Source organism: Sebastes umbrosus, chromosome 15 (genome assembly GCF_015220745.1).
Source record: "Sebastes umbrosus isolate fSebUmb1 chromosome 15, fSebUmb1.pri, whole genome shotgun sequence".
Classification (NCBI taxonomy): Eukaryota; Metazoa; Chordata; class Actinopteri; order Perciformes; family Sebastidae; genus Sebastes; species Sebastes umbrosus.
The window spans coordinates 22,257,356-22,275,482 of record NC_051283.1 but is presented as its reverse complement, the minus strand read 5'-3'; the positions used below and the strand labels follow the sequence as shown (position 1 = coordinate 22,275,482).

The window sequence follows — 18,127 nt, the reverse complement described above, 5'->3', positions numbered from 1 at the left end:
TAATCACACATTTTTATCTGTTTCAAATGTACCTCAAAGGGAGATTTGTCAAGTATTTAATGCTCTTATCAACATGGGAGTGGGCAAATAAGCTTACTTTATGCAAATATATGTATGTATTGGAAATCAATAAACAACACAAAACCCAGAAACCCTCACAGGTACTGCATTTAGCATAAAAAATATGCTCAAATCATAACATGGCAAACTGCAGCCCAACAGGCAACAACAGCTGTCAGTGTGTCAGTGTGCTGACTTGACTATGACTTGCCCCAAACTGCGTATGATTATCATAAAGTGGGCATGTCTGTAAAGGGGAGACTCGTGGGTACCCATAGAACCCATTTTCATTCACATATCTTGAGGTCAGAGGTCAAGGGACGCCTTTGCAAATGGCCATGCCAGTTTTTCATGGCAAAAATTTAGCATAAATTTGCAGCGTTATTGAACCCCCTTCGCGAAAAAAACTAGTATGACATTGTTGGTACCAATGGATTCCTTAGGTTTTCTAGTTTCATATGATGCTACTATCTTCTTTGCGTTAACTTTGACAGCCCTTATTTTGAGGTAAACCAAAACACATCTAACCCTTTAGCGTCTCATACTCGACACTAAAGGGTGCCTTCAGTGTCGGTAACGCTGACTGCCGTGACAAAGCGTTGGTATTTCACGCCCCGGGAATGACAACGGGCTGAGTTTTTTTCACTTTAGATTCTTAACTCTCAAATTTCCAAAGTATCAGTTGGGAGAAGCTTCAGCCAAATTTCAGTTTAAACAGTCTTTTTGTAGTTGAAAACTATGATTTTGTTCATGTTTGTCACTTTTGTTGAATTTGTGTCACTTTAACACATCTATGAGACACACAGATGTGTAAAAAAAAAAAAAAAAAAGGCACATCCTCCCTAAAATGGATTGTCAGATTATGGAGCTATGGCCTACTTTCCAAGTGTGTTTTTTTTCTATGTCTTTAATAAGTGAAATAGTTTAGAAAGCCACCGAGCCCTGTGCAGATGAAGTAATATATCCCTCCTCCCTCCTCTATCTGTCTCCTCGTCCCAGCACATGAAGCCACAAGCCTTCCTAGTTGGCGTGAAACTGCTCAAATCACACATGACGCGAAACAGCTGGCCAAAGTGAGCCAAAGATAATTCCAATAAAAACACAACTAGAAGTGTTTTGATTCACTTTTCACTCCCTTTTTCCTGCGAGTTTAAAGCTTCTCTTCCACATTCCCACTTCTCCTTCTCTCTCTCTCTCTCTGTGTCTCTCTCACTCTTCCAGGTACACGCCCTTTGACTTGTCAGGGGGAAAAGTTTTAAGGAAAGAAAAAAAAAAGTCTAAATCACGGAAGAGATTCTGCTGCTGTCCTACTAGTTTGGCAAGTTTTCTCTGCTCTCAAAGCGGCGTAGAAAAGGCGGAGAAGAGGGCAGAAACTCCACATTTGCGCACATTTATACACTACAGACTATATACGGTGAGTTGAACGCGTCTTTTTGGATTCTTTCTGGGTTTTTCCTGCCTATAATCACTGTGTTTGTTCATCGTTTTTGCCACGTTTCGATAGACTCTTGCAAAGAGCCATCATCATGAAACTCAGTCTGACTGCAGGACGGTGTCAATGACTCCAGCTCTCACTAGTTTATAGGCTCATGTTGCACTTTTAGCATAAAAAAAAGAGTGAATAATGAGAGTTTATGGTTATTCTTGCTTTTATTGAGGTACTTTTGGGGTTTTTATTGGTGGTGTTTGGTGCCATATGCTTTCTCTCTTTCTCTCTTGGAAAGATATTTGAGATTTTGACGTAGATCAGTTGTCAAGTCACCGATCATTTGCCAAACAGCTTATGAAACATTAAGGTGACAGAGTTGTTGAGTTTATGTGGATATCCAGTTGGGCATCCGGGTCGCGCGTAAAAGCGCACAAAATCAACAAATATGCCATTTTTTCTTTTTTTTATTTATTTATTTATTTATTTATTTTTTGCAATTTGACAACTTTTTTTTAATGTCTAAAGCTCAATGTTGATCATTCAAGAGCACCAAAATATTTGTGATTTTTTTTTTTTCTTTTTTGTCAAACGATTCTTTTTCTCACACACTATGACCATTTTTTTTATATATATAAATATAAAGAGGCCTTGAGAGAGTGACAGCTGGTGTTCAGGGTGGACTTTTGGTGTCGTTTTTTACACCTTCTTTCAACACTCTTATTCAATATTCAAAACAGATCATTATGGTGTTGATGGTGATGAATCCTGTTGCGCAATCTGTATTTTTCAAACCCAACTATGTGGCTATTGGATGAGAGACAGCAGAGACAGAGAGACATTTACAGCCACAACCGAAACTTGTTCCTCTGTTAATATTTTATGCTGCACACGAGCGGTAGTATTGTCATTACTCTGCGCACATACCGTCTCACATTCAGCCCATTTGGAAACGCAACACTCAATCTCCTTTGGGGCTCTGGAGGGAAACGGGAAACCTCTGGTTGTAGGCCTGTGTCTTTAATTATTTGCACAGTTGTTGTTTTTTTTGGGGGCCTTTTTTTTTTTTAAGACAAATAACTGGGGGTTGGTTGGACAAGATGGATCTCTGACGTAGGATGGGTGATGCAATTTGTCTAAATTATAGGGACACGTGTTGGGACTGTGTCCAAGCTGGGTAACACCACCTTAAGAAAGGTCACTAGGTGAATAATGGATGTGAGAATGGACAGAAATGTCAATCCAGGAATAGAGGAATTGTCTTTAGCTGGGTATTTTATGACAGGAGCCGTTAAGGCCCTTGTGTACTAGGAGGGTGTGTCACCTCCACCAGTGCATTGGTAAAAGTCCAAACAGTACAACTCCATTCCTCATATATGATAAATAACACATTTACATGACAGTAGAAGCATCGCTTTGTACTACTATATCATGATAGTCCAGTGTTGGTCATGTATGGTTTTTCTTTTGTTGCTTTTCCCTGATGATGGGCCTTGAGGCTAAATGGTTGTGGAAGATGTGTATGAATGTGAAATTTATATATGTTTGGAAAATTTGAATGTTATTAGTGTAACAAATATATGATCTTGTATATAGTATGTATGTGATAAATCTAATGTGCTTGATTTCGGACCCCAGGAAGACTAGCTGGTGCCATTGGTATCAGCTAATGGGGATCCTTTTTAAATAAATACTAGTTACCACTATGTTCATATGTACAGCATGTGCATCCCACTATATAGCACATTTACCTCATTGTGATAATATACTATGATAGCATGCAGACGTACACTATCGTATGCATGCCATATCCCTGTGAAAGTTTACTGCAAAATATGAATTGACCTGCAGCAACACACTGACACACGTGACCAAAGTGTCACTGTAGCCATGATGTTAAGTTTTAATACCCCACGTTTATCTTATCCCCACTTATCTTCTACTCCTTTACACATATTGGTCCTTGGTAAAACTATATATATGACAGTATATATCTTGCTAAGCACTAATGGCTTCAAGGAATAGTTTGATATTTGGACAAGATGGATCTCTGACGTGTGACGGGGTGATGCAATTTGTCCAAATTATAGGGCACGTGTTGGGACTGTGTCCAAGCAGGACAACACCACCTTAAGAAAAGGTCACTAGGTGAATAATGGATGTGTGAATGGACAGAAATTTCAATCCAGGATTAGAAGAATTGTCTTTAGCTGGGTATTTTAGGAGAGGACACACGGAGAGCCGTTAAGGCTCTTGTGTACTAGGAGGGTGTGTCACCTCCACCGGTGCAGGAAGAAGTCCCCTAATGTTCCAACGAAACTAGGAGACGGTTGTCTCTGATATCAGAAAGAAACTGACAAGAAACATGATATACATGGATGGAAGTTTTTAAAAAGATGTGGCAACTGAACTTCTTTTGAATCTTTGCTCATATAACATTATTACTATTGTTAAATGACAGCTGTATTGACAATCAGATAAGATATGCTTATACTCTTTTAGATACAAACTTGTGGTTTTGTTGTGCAGTTTTGGGATCAGCAGGTCAGGTAGTAAAATCTGAAAGGGGGTCGAGTGAAATGTTAGCTTTTAATAGCCCTATCTGTGCTACAGTGTCAGAGCTCCCTAATGACACTAACAGGCACACAGGCCACATAATTGGCCACATATGCTGCTTGTAGTGACCGCTGTGGAGAAGAAATTGCTTGGCTGGAGGGGTTGCTTCAGTTTGACACGCACTTCAGTAATTGAGGTACGAATTTGTCGCCTAACAAACAAGCGTTCGGCTCAGGAGACGAGGAATCCACAGTACAGTGTGTTTTCTCACCAGCACTGTTGTTTGCTCTGCTCGCATTTGAATACCGAAGCAGACGGACGAGTACGGTCGCCTCGAACATTATCCTCTCAGTGCTTTGGGGCAAACTGGCTCCGGAGTTTGGCCTGTAAATTCCTGTCTAAGTGATCTCCACAGACAGCAATGAATGGAATTCCTGCAGAGCCGTGTCACCTACTGGCGTGTTTTACATTCGGAGCAAATGTCTGTAGATTGCCTATACATATGTCGACATATTACGCTTGTGATTGTGTCTCTGTGAGTCATGTACTGTAGCATCTATGGACTTTTAAATGTGCAGGAATTCGCTGCTGGCGTGTAACAAAAGCCTTAAAAGATCCTCATGGAGCCTCATTGTCAGATATGTTTGAGTGTATTTGTGTGCAACAGTGTGAAGGAAGAGAGAGTGGCACTGAAAGAGAGAGGCCGCTACAGCTGGTGAGAGAGAAAGAAAGAAAGAAAGAGAGAGAGAGAGAGAGAGAGATGAGCAGACAGGGACTAGGTAATCCCTTAGGTAATCTGAAGCCCGGTCCCTTCGGTCGTCTCAGCAGATCAGATGACCTATCAAAGATCAGAACTTCCATTGTGCATCACGGCTTGTCTCTCAATCAGACTCCCTCTCACCCTCTCCACTTATCTCACGTCACCGTCCCTCCCTTATTGCGGCTCCATAGACTCAACACCTGAAACGAAAGGCCTCGCCGGGACACGAGGAGATCCTCTGTTTCATTTTCCACTGGATGAGCCTACGTCGCTTGAATGTGTTTTGAATCAGACCCTGTCCTGGAACTTCCTCCCTAAGTTACACTGCACGCTACAGCAGCAACAAGTTGAATCACTTCTGCCCTGGTCTGCTGTTTGTCTGTCTATCTATCTATCCATCTATGCATCTAACACCTCTTCCTTTCCCCAGAGAGAGCAGTCATGGAGTCTGCTGTTCAGACCATGGTGAAGGTCTTCCTGAAGTCGACCAAAGGAAAGGAGAGTCTAGGAAAGAGTCAATTCCAGAGCCTTGTGAAGAACCAGCTCTCCAACGTCCTCTCGGTTAGGAAATCTTCATTTAACCTCTCTGAAATATTACATTGTGTAACCACCTCACCACATAGTAGTCTTGCATTAGCATCAAAATGACCAAATGATGGTGTAATATACAGTAGGTAAAGTGATCTGATATGATAGAATGACATTCATCAGCATTATAATGTAGATAGAGCCACTGATAGAGGGTCATTTACTAATCGTGTATTGTGATGTCACCGGTGGGAGTCCAGGTAGAGTTACTAATCGCCGTGCTTGATTGTCTCATGGTTGCGTGTGCCCACTATCCAGGACACAGACAGTAAAGAGGCAGTCAACAACATGGGTCAAGGACTGGACGCCAACCAAGACGGCAAGGTCGGCTTTGAGGAGTACTTGAAGCTGGTCGGCTACCTGGCGACCTCGCTCAGCGAGCAGCGCAGCCTCGCCAAAGAGGAGCCCGCCCAGAACGCCGCGTCCGGACAAGTGGCACAAAGCACCCCGGACAAAGTGGAGGAGGTGAAGCCAGAGGCGAACAACGCAGAGGCGAAGGCGGAAGCAAAGCCAGAAGCGAATGAAGGGCCGAAGCTAGAAGCAGTTGCTGGTGGCATAAAGGTAGAAGAAAATGTCATGAAGGTAGATATAAAGTCAGGCGGTGAGACGCTGCTCGAGGTGGCGAAGGAGGAGGTGAAGCCAGCGGCGGCGGCAGCGGCAGAAGCACCAGCAGCAGCAGCAGCAGCGGTGGTGGCGGCGGGATCGGTGGCGGCGGGATCGGTGGTGGCGGCGGGATCGGAGGTGGTGGCGGCAGCGGAGGAGGCGGTGGCGCCCGTGGAAGTGGCCGTGAAAGAAGTGGGGGATGAAACAGAAGAGTGTGTGGAAGCTGCAGAGAATCTGGCTGCAGGCTTGCAGGAAGACGTAGAGAAGAAGATAGAGGAGGCGACCTCATAGGGGACAATCCATCACGAAACAAAATCACACTACACGATTATTACATTCAACACTACACACAACATTAATGCCAAAATAAGTATAAGCCACTAAAGATTTTTTTTTTTTCCCCAAATGCACACAACTTTGAAGTAAAAAAAAAACAGTAAAAGTCCAAACACTACAAACCCCAGCTCCATTCCTCATATAAAATATGATAAATAACACATGTACATGACAGTAGAAGCATTGCTTTGTACTACTATAGTTACCACTATGTTCATATGTACAGCATGTGCATCCCACTATATAGCACATTTACCTCATTGTGATAATATACTATGATAGCATGCAGACGTACACTATCATATGCATGCCATATCCCTGTGAAAGTTTACTGCAAAATATGAATTGACCTGCAGCAGCACATTGACACACGTGACCAAAGTGTCACTGCAGCCATGATGTTAAAGTTTTAATACCGTCCTCTTCCCCACCACGTTTATCTTATCCCCACTTATCTTCAACTCCTTTACACATATTGGTCCTTGGTAAAACTATATATATGACAGTATATATCTTGCTAAGCACTAATGGCTTCAAGGAATAGTTCGATATTTTGGGAAATATGCTTATTAGCTTTCATCCATTGAGTGTGAAGCTACAGCCATTAACTTTAGCATAAGGACTGGAAACAGGGGAAAACAGCTACCATGGCTCTCTCCAAGATATAACGAAAGTGGTTCCAATTTTCTCAGCTAACTCTCAGCAAGAAAGCTAATAATTTCCCTGAATGTCAAACTATTCCTACAACGGCTGCATGGAAATCTGACAATAACACTATATCATTTTTTTTTTTTACATTTTACATTCTCGTCTTTTAACACATCACAGTGCTATGGAGCTGATTTGGCATGACAATAAACACATTGTTTTGCTGAAGATTTGCATTTACTTCAAACCATTTTTAATTGTGTGCTCACTCAATGCCCACATTTCTCTCTCTCTCTCTCTCCTTCTAGTCCACTTTATGGGCTGTCTCTTTCATTTCTGTAATTCCCAGAGAGGTTCACTTCCTCCAGTATATATTCTCTTCACACGTAGTCAGTCATGGATTGGGAACTGGAAGATCTCGTGTGGCCTTATAGGCTAAATAATTAAGGGTCCAAGAGTGGAATGGACACCAAAGGGCCCTTACCTTCAATAGGGAGCCCAAAATAGTCCCATGGGAGTGGGTTGGTGACTAGAGGAGTCGGCCAGAGAAGGTGCTCATGCAACCTAATCCATCTGGATTAGAACTGGCAGATAACGGGTGTCACTTGGTGGCAGTTTTTATACTTTACGATACAATTAGTTAATTTTTATTTGTTGTGTTTCTTGCACACCGTATGACATTTCCATGGTTATTGATCCATAAATGTGCTGGATATCTGAAGGGACCCCTGGTAGCACTGGATTGGAGTGACAAAAAAAGTGGCTCTCATTAAAATTGCTAATTGTTGCTTGTTGTGTTCTGCCGGTTTTAGCACCAGTTGATCAGGCTCGCGTGTTTGTTTTGTCGGTCACACCCCTCATACACTTTAAAGACCCTGTTTGACCAGCAACTGGATCCTTGAGGCACACAGGCATTGGGAAACCACTGGATTAGGCATTTGATGGGTAACACACCTTGGGACACAAACAATTACATGAAAGCAATCCTGGGCTCCAGTGATCCTGCACATCAGATGAGGTGGTGGTAGTGTCAGAGGGATCGTTGTCGGAGGTGCAAAAAAAAAAAAAATAATACTGAGCCATAAATATTAATCTATGTGGTGTGATCTTTTACAACAGGCTAATACATAACATGTTGCATGCCATCAGAAACGTATTTGCTAATATTTTACATTGTATTGCAATTATTGTGGCCAAATATTTAAGTTGGACATGGCCTCTTCTTTATATTTATCTTTTTAACCCTAACTCTTTCTTATTTGGACCACTATGGAGATCACTTGAAAATTCTTTGTCACATTATATGCAATTTGTTAATTACAATTTAATGGTTTGTAAATTGTCTCATCATCAATAATGCAGCCATGAGAAAAAGGCTCGTGTTGCAGCAGGCCCCGTTATACGTACCTGGCCAGCCCACGTAGTGATTAAGGCGTGCACAGTTTTGGGCACGCTACCAAATGTGCACCTTGTGCACTGTAACAGCACCTGGCACTTCAGACTGCTCAGCAGCAAAAATGGGGCAAGACAAATAAACCTGAGTCATGTGGTCACCTTGCCTCGCTGCGACACTCCCATTGTAAATACTCTCTCATTTACACACACTCTGCTCAGCCTTTATACTCATAATGTGCTGTGTTTCCTGCATGTTCTATTACTAACCAATCTATTGGATTTGGGGCTATTTAGGCTTTATCATTATTTCTTTTATTACAACCTATATTCTTTTTTATATCAAAATATTTTCTAATCATGGTACTTCCTGTGAATAATGGAAACATATCACTCTCTTGCACCATCTACAGCCAGCTTTCTGTTCAACATGTACATAGGTCTCATGTTTAGTGCATGTTTGTGTTCTTTCTTTGCTCTCGACCAATCATCATAAGCAAAATTATGGTTAAAAAAAAGAAACTGGATAAAGCAAAATATACGTTACTGGCATGTTTTAAAGGGGACATATCATGAAAAACTTTTTCAGTACTCATACATTTAGGTATCTGGAGTGCCTACCAACCCACAAACTGAAGTAAAACAACCCAGTCTGTTTTTATTGGCTGCCTAGATCAGAAAACATGTGATTCAACAAGTCATTCAGATTTGGCTCCCCTTCCTATGTCACATGGAGGCTCATTAGAATATATCACCCACGGCTTTAGAACTACCTTTGCAAAGGTGCGACATGTTTTTCTCGCAAGCCAATTAAAGCAGACTGGGCTTTTTCAGGAGGAGTTCTTAAAGAGACAGGCGCTAAAACGGAGCGTTTCAGACAGAGGGTGAATACAGGTAAATTCAAACAGACAGTATGAGAAAAATAATGTGTTTTTTTTAACATTAAAGCATGTAAACATGTTCTAGTAAAAACACAAAACACAAATATGAACCTGGAAATGAGCATGATATGTCCCCTTTAAAAATGACCTGTCTTGCACTAGCACTAGCAATTCTATCGCAGCTAATGCTTTCTTTTAGCTTGTTTGGAACCGCAGATGGACGGAGTGAACTGTGAGAGCTAAGTCCTCTTACAAAGAGCTCAAACTGTCTGCACTGGCAGTTTTTTTGTTACTGTCCCATAGTGTGAACCCCACCCCAGCCCTAACTCCATGTAGATTAAAAACATGCTGGAACGAAACGAAAGATTTGTGGCAGGGAGTGTTTTGCAGCCAGATTTTCATCGACACACAATACGTCTCTTTCATTCTGTGAGACGCAGTAAGATAAAAGCTTGTGTTAAGAGCACTCCCGGCGGATATAATAAGTGTACATACAAGTATATGGATGTGCTTCGGGCCAAAATGTTTGCGATTATGGGACCATTCCCAGGATGTTGTGCAGGCTTTTCATCATTGTGCGCTGATGTACTTTATTTCCTGCCAAGTACTACAGGGTGTGTTTAGCAGTTGGACTCGTTTCAGTCCTCTGTCATGTCCAGTAAACTTCACTATGCTAGTATTTCAACTTCATATGTAATGCTGTATCATTTTTGCTACTTCTATGTAACGTGTTTAAAGGCTAATATCGAAATAAAACTGTGACGATAACATAATTTGTGTTTGCGTGGCCTACTATGTGCTAGGGCTGTGTATTGGCAAGAATCTGGCGATACGATACGTATCATGATACAGGAGTTACGATTCAATATATCACGATGTATTGCGATACTGTAAGCAGGTTGATATATTGTGATTTTTTAAATAAAATTTTAGGAAATCTGTCATAGTAAAAAGAACACACCACCATATGCATAAAATCTGAGTTAAAAAAGTAGAATTTTTTAACGTAATCAGAACAGTGGGATCTGCATTTGCCTTCATCACAGTCCCTGTAACATCCAACATCATAGCACTACTTTGAGAGGGCACAAACACTGAGAGGGCGCATCTCTTTGCGAATGAACTAAAGTACTGAGTAAGAGTTATGCAAGTAAACTATATAAACTAACTTTTTATATATAACTATATAAAATCTATAGTGTTTTTGAGAATCGATATAGTATCGCAAAACATATTATCGCGATACTCAATATTTTCCTACACCCCGACTATGTGCTCGGTTACTTGCAAGAACTGAGTGCTAGTTAATCTTTGCATGTAAACTATATAAACTAACTTTTTTATATATAATTATATAAAATCGATACAGTTTTTTTGAGAATCTATACAGTATAACAAAACATAATATCGTGATACTCGATATTTTCGATATTTTTTTACAACCCGACTATGCGTTTTGTTACTTGCAGAACTTGAAGAATCCAGTTGTCTTGTATGTGATGGAGAGAAAGCACCTGCAAAGAGAGAAAGGGGGAGGATAGAGAAACAAAAGTAGAGAGTATGTAATAGGGTGAAGGAGTTTGGGGGGTGAGGAAGAGGAGGAGGGGGAGGAGGGAGAGGGGCAGGTGATATTTAAGCCACTGGCAAACTCTCTCCCCATCCATCTCTGCCTTGGCTCAGTCCCCTGCACCTCTTCACAGACAAAGGAGGCCCTCCATCAACACTCAGGTAAGACAGACAGCTCCGAGGGGTTTCTTCACTCTACTTTCTCCTCTGCATTTATCGAAGGTCTACTTGTAAAGTAAATTAAAAAGCATTTTGTGTCAGCCGTGGAACTGCAGTAAATATCTCCAGTGCAGAACGACGCTGGGTAGTGGGCACTCAGAGCAGCAGAGGTCTGTGGGAGCCATTTGAAAAAAAAATGTTATGCTGTTTGCTTCCGTTTGATGTGCAAACTTTGAGAAGAACATGACAGGGAGTTTATACATCAAACAAGTGAAGCCAATAGGGATTAGTGGCAATGCGGTGTTAAGAAATGACAATATACTGGCATTGTTGTAGAATAAGGTATTTAAAATGTATGAATAACAACTATAAGCATGGATTAACCAATATGTCCTGCCTTTTTTTTAACCAAATGTTTTAACCTCATAGGCAACTCAACGTAGACATTGCTCCATCATACTCAATATTGTGTTACTGACAGCATTCTCGTCTCCATGGTTTCCTATTGTATTGTGTCAGCGAGTGAGACAGATGACCCGTATAGATTTTCCAGTTAGCCAGCTTTGGTGTCCACTCGCCTCCTCATTTGTCTCCGCTCGGCCTACGACTCGGACCTCTCCGGCACAACGCTCCGCAGCATGATGACAGGCGATAACCGCTGACTGACATTATCCCTGCATCCCTGTCTCTTTATATAATAATTCATAGTTAATAAATCATGCACGGGGGTTGATAGACGGACTGATTGTGTCCCTCGGTTATGGGTTAGCTTCAAAATTATGCCATTGACTTTTATTTTTAGATAGCTAGATCCTTAAACTTTAGACTTGAGCAAGTGTGGAAGTGAGTGTCTAGAGTATGCTGGTTAGGTTACTCGGCCTCTTAGTCTCTGAATGTGATTACCAGACGAGTTTTGTGTTTCCCTCCTAGTCTTCATCTTGAATGATGAGGCTGTTACACGATCAACAGACAGAGTTCAACATTGAAACCACTTTTCAGCGATACCACAGCGTTAATTGTTCCATGCATTACCCATTCAGCTTACAAGAGCGATAACTCAAGAAATGGACAAAACATGTTCTTAAAACTATCTACTATCTAAGTGTGCATTTTCTAAATATATTGGGACAGGAAAAAACTTCACCCTTTTAACTTTGCATCATTGACAGTGACTTATCTGTGTCTGTCTGTGCAGTCTCTCCACAAGTCCAGCATAAAGAAGCTCCAAGATGCCGGACACAATGTGTGTAAGATTGTTCAAAAAGCTTTCCCAAAAGCTATCCTCCATCTTTCCATCCAAACCTCTGAAACATAAAAACCCAGTAAGGTCAACACACACACACAGTGACCACACTATTTACATTAGGGTCAGTAATAGCGTCTGCTACACGCAGAGCGTTATTCAACCCATTGTGTAGAAATGGGGAAAACATCCTTCCTTCCATCCATCTGTCTGTCTGTCCTACTGTCACTTTGACTTGGTGGCTTCACCCTTGACTGCCATGTGACCGCACATGCAGCTGGGGCTGGAGCGGGCATTTTGTGACAGAGTCTGACCTTTTTGACCTTTGACCTTCCCCAGAATGTCCAAGGAGCCCAGTTCCAACCTGGAGAGCGCTATGCAGATGCTCATAAAAACCTTCCACAAGTACTCTGGGAAGGAGGGCGACAAGTACACGCTGAGCCGGGGCGAACTGAAGGAGCTGCTACTAGAGGAGCTGGGGACTTACTTAGGGGTAAGAGAAGGAGTGTGTGAAATAATGTGCACTAGTGCAAAGTGAAGGTATGCGCTCACATACTCAGACGCGCAAGTCCAGACAAGCTTGCGCAGTGATGTATGCCCGCACACACACATAACAGAGCACACATTCTTAACTCTTTCTCTGTTCGGCCTCCTCACAGGGCTCCAAAGATAATGAAGCGGTTGAGAAGGTGATGAACGACTTGGACGCCAACAACGACGGGGAGGTGGACTTCACCGAGTTCATCATCCTGATGGGCGCCCTCACCGTCGCCTGCAATGACTTCTTCCTGGATGTCAAAGATGAGAAACCGGCGGAGTCGGCGGAGAAGAAATGAATCAGTGCAAGAGAGGGAGAAAAGTGGGAGGGAGAGGTGGAAAGAGGGGGAAGAGGAAGAGGGGGAGGAGGGGAAATAACTGTAAGAGAAAGAGGACAGAGCTGCAATGGATTTTTGTCTTGTGCAATTTGTAAACTACACAGGAGGGGAGCGGTCCAGCAGATAGTTTGTGGGCTCACAGTACACGGGGGCATTCAGCAGGAGTGGTGTTTTCTCCTCTGCAACTGTTTTTCCATACCACGCAGCATATCCGGAGCTAGTCGCACTCAAAGCAGTGAGTGACTTCACATACAGAACAGGGTAGATTTCAACTTCTTTCAACCAAAATATAGCAGTTTGGACCGTTTCTTGTAAGGCTCTGGAAAGGAAAGGAAGTTAAGCAGAACGCACACCCGGATGTTTGAGCACTCCTTGCACATTTGTGAACATATATTACAGATTATCATATTAATTGTATGTACTCAGCGTTGAACAATACAACATGATTTATCCCCTCTCTTGCGCATATTTTGTAATCCCTTTTGGTAATAACCAATGTGCATTCTTCCAAAAATATTAAACGTGGCATTTAACCAACTATTTTATTGTGGCGTGTTTGGTTTCGCATTCTTAGAAATCCCTCAAGTATTCGTGGACATGACGGGCATGAATCGCTGCACCTGGAAATCAAGTTGAGAGAAACAATGCCAGCAAAAGTGTGTGTTGGAGTGTGAGCGTCCACTCTCTGTGTCTGTTTATGTGTGTGTGTATTGGGGATTCCCACAGAGTAAACTGCTCCAGCTCACACATCCTGCCAACAATATCCTGCAAGTCTTGTTCCACTAGATATAAGCTGACCCAGATGTTTGACTTGGATGTGCATGGAAAAACTTCTTCAAAAGAGCGAGAGACAGAGGGAGGAGAGGAAGCGACAGAAAGAAAGAAAGAAAGAAAGAAAGAGAGAGGGTGTGAGGAAAGATAAAGAGTGTTTGTGTGCATGTGTGTGTGTTTGTGAATGAAGGAAGGAGTGCATACGCGAGGAGTGAATCCAATTTATGGAGCACATTAGGGAAGTATGTAACTTGGAAAGCAGTGGTATAATCACAGAGGAATGCTCAAGTTGCTGTGACTGTTAGCACACTTACTGTCCCTCAGTGTCCAACACACACACACACACACACACACACAGATCAGTAAATCAACACGTCTTCTTCCACCTCATTGGCTTTCCCAGCTGCCCGTCAGTTTTAAAGAAGAAACGCTGAGCGGCTGAATCACAGATCCTCGCCTGTCAGCCGGAGGGATTTCTTCACTTCTGGGTGTAATTGTGCTTGAACACTGATGAGCCTCCTCTTCTTACCTTCAGAGATATTAAGAGACTGATTCCAGGTCAGCCAGCGTCTATGGGCGTGGCTCGCCCCTATCTGCTTTCATTCTTCTGCTGCTGTGTTCTCTGAAGGCGTCCTCTGATTGGGCGGTTTGAATATTTGAGCTGGAGGTGCTGGGCCCTGCAGATAGGTAAACAATTCAAAACAAAACAGTAGTCTGTGGCTGTTAACCCTGTTGTAGCCTGGAGGGAAACAAACAACCTCTTCTCTTCTGTTCTCATGTGGGACAAAAGAGGGTAGGCAAAATAATACAAACGGCAGTTTTTAAAGCAAATGCAGGTGCAATAAAAAAAGGAAATTAATATGCCAAAGGAAACAGTTTAAAAAGACCTGACAACATTATGCCAAAAACAAACTGCAATAACAGTCACATATAACAGACATACAGCAGCCTATACCTACAGTGGTGGAAGAAGTATTCAGATCTTGTTCTGTAACGATATCCAGAGCATTAATATAGCATCAGACAACTATTTGCTATGTAAAGATATAGAGGAGTAATGTCTACCTGAGCAGAGAATGAAGTCACTCTACCTCTATGTGTGTTGTAATCTGAGCTTCTCCGTGCTTTATTAACATAGCCGGGCCGGCGATACATGCCTTTTAGTGCATGTTAGTGCATATGAGCGTGCCCCACTGGCTAACTAACGGCCGCCACTCTGCCCTACTCTTATATGGCGGTTACAGCTGATAATGCTGTCCCGACTGACAGCGTTGCCTCAGAAGCGTAGGACCACCTTCCTCCCCTCCCCCCCCCAGGTTAACACTGTTAACCCCCCAGGTTAACCCCTCCAAAGGGTCACAGGATACATCTAAGGGTCATGAGATGATTCATGGGGTGGAAAGTTTTTCTACACAAATTTACATGAGTCTTTTTGAGACTTTTCTCTAATCTTTGCTTTTTTAATTCAAATAAAACCATCTGGGAAGTTTAGAGACAAAATCACTCTTTGGTTAAACTGTTAACAACTCGAACTAACTAGACATTTTATATGTGAAGGGGCTCCAACCACACTGCTTTTTTCTGTGAGGGGACACAAGCCAAAATGACTGGGAACTATGAATCTTTAACAGTGCATTGTGTTTTTTTATGTAAACTCTTCTAAATGTAGTAAAAGTACAATATTTCCCTCTGAAATGCAGTCGAGAAGAAGTATAAAGTAACATCAAATGGAAAGTATGTAAGTAAGTACAGTACTAGAGTAAATGTACTTATATTTCACCACAGTTTGGACTGGTGAATACTGTCCTTTCACGTGTAATAAGGGTTATTTTGTGCATATTTTAGACTATAAATGTATTTTAGTATTCAAATTGAGTGCTTATTAAATGCAATGCAATTCCAATGGGATTCTGTGAGAGGAGGCTGATGTTTGTTCAATCAAATTTAGGCAGGTAACTGATGTGTATCAGTTCAGATGAGAGCCAGGCATCCACCACGAGTTTATGCTCTGGGGCACTTACTTAATTCTCAACCACACTTGGACAAACAATGGCTTGAGGACATCCTACCAAACAGTATCTAAAAACATGCCTGACCTTACAAGGTGAGCCGGTTCCACCTAAAAGGCAAGAAGAGTCTCTGTGGATCGATCACACATGGCAGGTGCTGCCAGTGTGAGGAAAGGAGATGGGCAACACAAAGCCGGGGCCATGTCACTGGCAGCGAGCCTGAAGCATCTGATAAGGGAGGCAGGGACACTTCGGTTACCAACAGATCAGGTCAAGCGGCGCCCAGATGTCAAGCCACCGCGTCCATCACACAGGTATCACGTCAAGCCGTCATGCAAGCTTGAGAAGGGCGGCAGCGATTGCATGGGAGTAGGGTGGCATGCATGTGAGAACAAAATGAAATTACTCATTCAAGTATACAGTGGCAAAGATGGCTCCAGGTCTATATCATGTGATGATTAATTCCTTTCCAGGTGTAGCTCGCTCTCTCTCTTGGGATGAATTTGAGAAGGCCTGCTTTCCTCAGGTTCATGAAATCCATCTTGATAGAAGAGCGCTGGGAGCCCTTATGGCTGCAGAACGCTGCCAGCGAGCAGTCAGGAGACATATGAATTACAAGGAGCTGGCACTCACAATTCATAAAGAACATGCTCTGATATAACAGGCTCCAATCACATTTACTCAAGTATTGTATCTCCATTTTAACTTATGTTATACTTCTACTCCTAGTTACCTTTAAGATTAAGCTTTTATTTTGTATATATAAAAACATATTATAATCATAGAATACACCACATTGTTAAAGATTAACCCAGTGGTTCCTTATCTTTTTGGCTTGTGTGTCTAGTTGGGGCCCCTTGTCACATTTCAGATGAGTTGTTAGCACTTCCACCAAAGACACATTTACTCTCCAAACTTTTCACATGATTTCATTTTTTTTTTTAAACTGAAATGATCCAATATTTTACCAAAAAAAATGCAAAGATTAGATTGTTTTTTTCTTCTTTCCACCCCATTAATCATCTCACGGCTCTGCAGATTTGTCTCCTGACCCCAGGTAAGTAGGCCTGCTAAAACAGTAAAATGCTGCTTTACACATTGATGCATCAGTGCTAACAATCAAATCCTATGTCATATACAGAAACCATCTGTATGCAGAACTTTTGATACTTTCATTTTGCTGATATTTACATTGTTGTATTGGTACTTTTACTTACCTGACCTTAATACTTCTTCCACCACTAATAACAGATTCATTTTTTTTCTCGCTAAGCAGGTCACACAATTTGACTGTTATCAGACTTTTGAATGTGCATTATCAGTCGCTATAAGCACCATAAATGTGGGTCATTAGGAGTCTACTACATCTACCATGTTGCAAAAGTGAAAGCGAAACTTAAAAGCACCACGTTCTAACATGTTGTAAAACTGAATGAAACGTTACGTTCTGAACACAAACAAAAAGGCTTCTTTAGGTTCAGGCAACAAAAACTGTTAAGTTTAGGGAAAACATCATGTTTTGGCTTAAAATAATTACGTTTCAAAACACGGGATGCAAAACTTGGTCTCCTGGGTGAAAGCCCTTTCACACTGTCTATACTTCAGCACCTGACTTCCACTTCTGCCTGCCATAATTACTACGGTCGAAAAGGTCGCTGTCGTGTTCTTTTAAACCTTCTTTCGGTTATCGCCCATGTGAATAGATGATAAAACTTACTATTAGATGTAGTAGGCCCCTATTGACCCACATCTATGGTGCTTATAGCGACTGATAACGCCTATCTAATGGCCTGACAACAGTCTAAAAGTGTCTCATAGCCTACGTCACCTGCAACCAGTCCGCTGAAAGTTACCTCTGGTTTTAGCGTGATGAAATGTTACCTGTGGGTCACTTGCCTTCATAAATTAAAACGCAAACTCTTGGCACCCAATAGGAGCAAACAGTGATAGTGTCCTCCCCGAGAGTCAAGGTGACAGACAGATATCAGCCTCGGGTGACAGCGAACAGAGTGAGGTAAAGGAGAGGGGCGAATGATACGTAAGAAAAGGACAGAGGGTTGGTGTCAATTGCTGTTTTTTCCCTTCACATTAAGCGTCCTTGACACAGGTGTAATGATACTACTCTTACACTTTGTCTGTTTTAGTGCTGCATTTACCTCAGATCTACACAAGGTGCTCCTTGCAGGTATACATAAGATGTTTGTCCTCAACATGATCCTGCTGCCTAAACCTAATCCCTCCCCAAGACCTTTCC

General features: G+C 42.0%; 2 protein-coding genes across 4 annotated transcripts; both read left to right on the top strand.

The window, feature by feature from the left end:
• The first annotated feature begins 1,222 nt into the window (after positions 1-1,222).
• On the top strand, positions 1,223-8,114 carry s100u (S100 calcium binding protein U). Of its 2 annotated transcripts, XR_005210339.1 has the most exons (4): positions 1,223-1,474; positions 5,233-5,363; positions 5,649-7,922; positions 7,959-8,114. XR_005210339.1 is itself a non-coding variant. In XM_037795393.1 (3 exons), the coding sequence occupies exons 2-3, from the start codon at positions 5,244-5,246 to the stop codon at positions 6,282-6,284; spliced, it is 756 nt and encodes a 251-aa protein (XP_037651321.1). In that variant the 5' UTR covers positions 1,223-1,474; positions 5,233-5,243; the 3' UTR covers positions 6,285-8,114. The 2 variants fall into 2 exon arrangements, 1 of the variants encoding a protein (XP_037651321.1); XM_037795393.1 differs by having other exon boundaries at positions 5,649-8,114.
• Positions 8,115-10,903: 2,789 nt separating this feature from the next.
• On the top strand, positions 10,904-13,633 carry s100s (S100 calcium binding protein S). 2 transcript variants are annotated; one of them, XM_037795623.1, is made up of 4 exons: positions 10,922-10,978; positions 12,171-12,218; positions 12,558-12,711; positions 12,878-13,633. In XM_037795623.1, the coding sequence occupies exons 2-4, from the start codon at positions 12,205-12,207 to the stop codon at positions 13,052-13,054; spliced, it is 345 nt and encodes a 114-aa protein (XP_037651551.1). In that variant the 5' UTR covers positions 10,922-10,978; positions 12,171-12,204; the 3' UTR covers positions 13,055-13,633. The 2 variants fall into 2 exon arrangements, with proteins under 2 accessions (XP_037651552.1, XP_037651551.1); XM_037795624.1 differs by lacking the exon at positions 12,171-12,218 and having other exon boundaries at positions 10,904-10,978.
• Positions 13,634-18,127: the final 4,494 nt, after the last annotated feature.